Here is a 3,838-nt window from a genome sequence, read left to right on the forward strand (position 1 = left end):
TCCAATAAAAATTAAGAAAAATAAATACATAAAATTGTGTAGAACTATAGACATAAAATGAGTGCATGTAAGGTTAGTGAAATCTTAATAAGATCAATGGATTTTATCAATGTTAATTTTCTGATTTTGATATTGTACTACAGTTACACAAGATCTTACCACTGGGGGAAAATGGATAAATTGTACACAGGATCTCTTTGTACATTTTCCCCTCCTGTTTTATATTCCTTTATTCAGTGAATATTTGTTCTGATCTTGATGTGAGAACTCAGTGTCAAATAGCTTGGATGAGATTCTGTATGGTGGATAAAAACAGAAATGAAATAAACACATTAATCAATGCTGAATTGCACACTGTAATAAAAACAAAAAGGACAATTTATGGGGAAGGGGCTTTGCATATGGACACAGACTTAGGGGAAAATCTATGGTATTCATATCCCAGTGTCCTTATCACCCTGGAATACAGCAGGGAAGTCAGAGCTGAGCAACCTGTACTTCTATCCATGGCCCAGAACCACTTTTTTGTGTATGGGTGAACATGTGTATGAGATAAAATTCACATTTAAAAATCTATTCTTTTAACCATTTTAAAGTGTACAATTCAGTGGCTTTAGTATATTCACAGAATTGGGCAACCATAACCACTATCTAATTTCAGAATATTTTTATCACCCTAAAAGGAAATCTCTTGCCCATTAAGCAGTTACTCCCCAGTTCCCCTTCCCCAGCCTATGGCAGCTAATCTTTCTATCTCTAAAGAGTTGCCAATTGTATACACTTCATATAAGTGGAATCATACCATATGTGGACTATCATGTCTGGATTCTTTCACTCAGGAAAATGTTTTCAAGGTTCATCAGTGTTGTGGCATGCATCATTCTTTTTTATGACCAAATAATATTTCATGTATGGATATATCACTTTTTTAATGTATTTGTCACATGATGAATAGGTTGTTGCCACTTTTCTGGTTATTATTAATAATGTTAATATAAATATTCATGTACAAGTGTTTGTTCCATTTAACATATGTTTTCAAATAGTTTGGAAATACCTAGGAGTGGAAATGCTGGGTAATTCTTTGTTCAAATTTTTGATTAGTCGATTACCTTTTCCAACTGTTATCCCTTGCTCCAAGCAGCAGCAACTATTACATTTGCCTTTAAATAATTTTGACAAATGCTACTGGGTAACCTTCTCAGACCTAGAAGAGTTCTGAGTTAGGCAAAATAGAGACAAGCCATTCGGGCTATGCCCTCAGGGAGCCATCAGACAGGTCAAAATGAGCAACCACAATTCTTGATGAGTAAGGTCCACTCTACTCTCTCTATTGTTAGATACTTGTACTGGGAATGCAAGCCAGTATTTTCAAGACCACTGCCAAGTTGGGGATCAGGGGATGGAACCATGGTAACCTAAAATGCTACCAAGCTCTCCTGAGATTCAGCTGTTTTCTTCTTATTTAAACATTCCTCAGTTTACTGTAAGCTTTTGAGTAGTATCCAAATTCCAAAAAAGTTGATTCTGACAGTTTTTGCCAGTTGTATATTATTCATTGCTTTATTGGTGAGATAGAATTTTGGAGTTCCCTAATACGCCATTTTCACTGATGTCTACACTGTGTTCATATTTTTATTACTTCCTATGAATCTATAATTATTTTAAAATAAAAAGAAAAAAAGCAAAAAGCTGTATCTTCCATATATATTTGATGAATTCTTGAATAAACAAAGTGTAATAAGAAATAAAATACTGGTACCCGCGCAGAAGCGGACGACGGGGGCTGGAAGACCCTGCAGCCGGTCACAATGGGAAGCAAAGGAGTGTTCGCCTTGCTCGGGCTCCTGTGCAGCCTGGCTGCCGTCTGCCGCGTAGGTCACAGCCTGGAGTGCTACAGCTGTATTAACCCAGCTAATGGCTGCACTACCACCGTCAATTGTTCACGTAATCAAGATACTTGTCTCATCGTTAAAGCCGTGCCAATGAAAACTTACTACCAGTGTTGGATGTTTGACCGTTGCAATTTCGAAGCCATTGCGAAAGCCTTAGAGGAGAAGGAGCTTAAGTACCACTGCTGCCAGGAGAACCTGTGTAACAAAAGTGACGGGACGAGTATATCAGGGAAAACAGCTCTGCTGGTCATCCTGCTGCTGGTGGCGGTCTGGAGCTTTTGTCTCTAAATCTACACCAGAAGGGCTTCTCCTAAATCTCCTGTTTCTGTATACTCCTCATTTCCTGTGCTGCTGCGTTCCAAAGGCTTTATATTTTCCAGCTGGATCCTGTTGGGAAAGACTAAAACTAGCTTGAGCAAGTTAGATTAGAGAGAGGAACTCAGAGGGACTCTGAAGACCAGTTCTGTTGGCAGAGAAGACCTGTTTGAGGGAAAAAGTTTGAGTGAAGTGCATGTGATTTGAGTAAAGTTGTATGCTTCTTACTCTGCTCTTTGCAGTGACAGCTTGAGTAGATTCTCTGCAGTCCTCAGCTATTTCCCTCTGGTTCCTTGGATGTAGTTAATGTGATCAGTACTTTTTTGGGTGACTGGGGCAGGGGGCTCCTTTTCAACAGTCTCTCACAAGGCATGCATTATTCTCGCCTTTCATGGTCCCTGTATTGCCAGGTAGGCATGGTGCATGTTCCAGGTGTGGGCTGTGGACAATGAGATTCTTAATGACTGTTGTATTCTCAGCTAGAAGGTGACTGGCTGGGAAGGAGGTAAGCTTTCCAGATGGCAGGGCACGGAAGCACAAGGTTTATCTTTAGAGAGGTACCAGAGGCTGAAATCTGTGTTTTCTTCTGTCCCGAAATTTTGTATTGTCTTTGCTGTCTTTCAGTAGAAAAACGCAGTAACATAAATTAATGGTGTGTTAAAACTATCCCTCCCACTCCCCGTCTTTTTTATTGGAATGGTAGGCTGTCTTAGCTTTGTCACACACAGTTAAAAACTAAACATTTGAATATTCTATGTTACTTGTGACTTGCAGTTGTTAAGGGTGCTTATTTTAAATGTTACTGGTAGGAAAACTCTTCATATGTGTGTGTATAATACATGAATGGAAAAGGAGGAGCCTTTGGGGTTGTGATTTGAGATTTCCAAATGTCATCATGAATAGTAACAGGTCTGCAGGGATGTGTTTTACCTGCCGACATCCAGCCTGTTGGCTCCTAGCTGAGTCAGCACAGATAGTGTAAAATACATCTGTAAGGGCTGTTAGCGTAATCACAAGTGCTGAGGCTTTCAGAAGCGCTACCGGTTTCCTAAAAAGTGATACACCTTTTCAGGAGGACAAAGTTTTGCCTCTTTCTTGTGGGTACTGGTGAATAATTTAAGATCCAGTAGACAGTGACATTTGTATGCTTACAGTCTTGGCTGTATTTAACAGCATAGTCTGACTTTTGCCGACGCGAGTGGAATTTATTGATTAACATTTAAAAAAAAAAACAAAAAAAACACCTTGATTATGTGATCTGTTGGACAAACCAGAATGAATACTGCCTTTCTGAAAATAAAATCTCATCAAATGCAAAAAAAAAAGAAATAAAATACTAATAGCTGAGAAATAAAATACTATTTAAAATGTATCTGTTTTTGCATCCTTACAACAGACAAAATGTTAAACTACAAATATTTTGTCTTTTTTCCTAAAAATTTTGGTAGAGAATATGGTAGCACAAATATATTAATTATGTTACAAGCTATTGTTAATGTGGATTTATTCTACTCTTTCCCAATATGAGACTTTAAGTATACATTACTATTGTAAAGGTATGTGAGCATGGCTTCAATCTAAAATGCAATACACACACACACACACACACACACACACACATATATATA

At 38.1% G+C, this 3,838-nt stretch overlaps 1 protein-coding gene across 1 annotated transcript; it reads left to right on the forward strand.

Annotated features, from left to right (window-relative positions):
* Positions 1 to 1,811: 1,811 nt before the first annotated feature.
* LOC309964924 (CD59 glycoprotein-like) lies at positions 1,812 to 2,183 on the forward strand (the record flags this gene model as incomplete). Its single annotated transcript, XM_082844099.1, has 1 exon — positions 1,812 to 2,183. One exon carries the CDS (start codon positions 1,812 to 1,814, stop codon positions 2,181 to 2,183), a length of 372 nt encoding a protein of 123 aa, XP_082700225.1.
* Between the last annotated feature and the right edge of the window lie 1,655 nt (positions 2,184 to 3,838).

Source organism: Leucopleurus acutus, assembly GCF_964270905.1.
Source record: "Leucopleurus acutus genome assembly, chromosome: 8".
Lineage (NCBI taxonomy): Eukaryota > Metazoa > Chordata > Mammalia > Artiodactyla > Delphinidae > Leucopleurus > Leucopleurus acutus.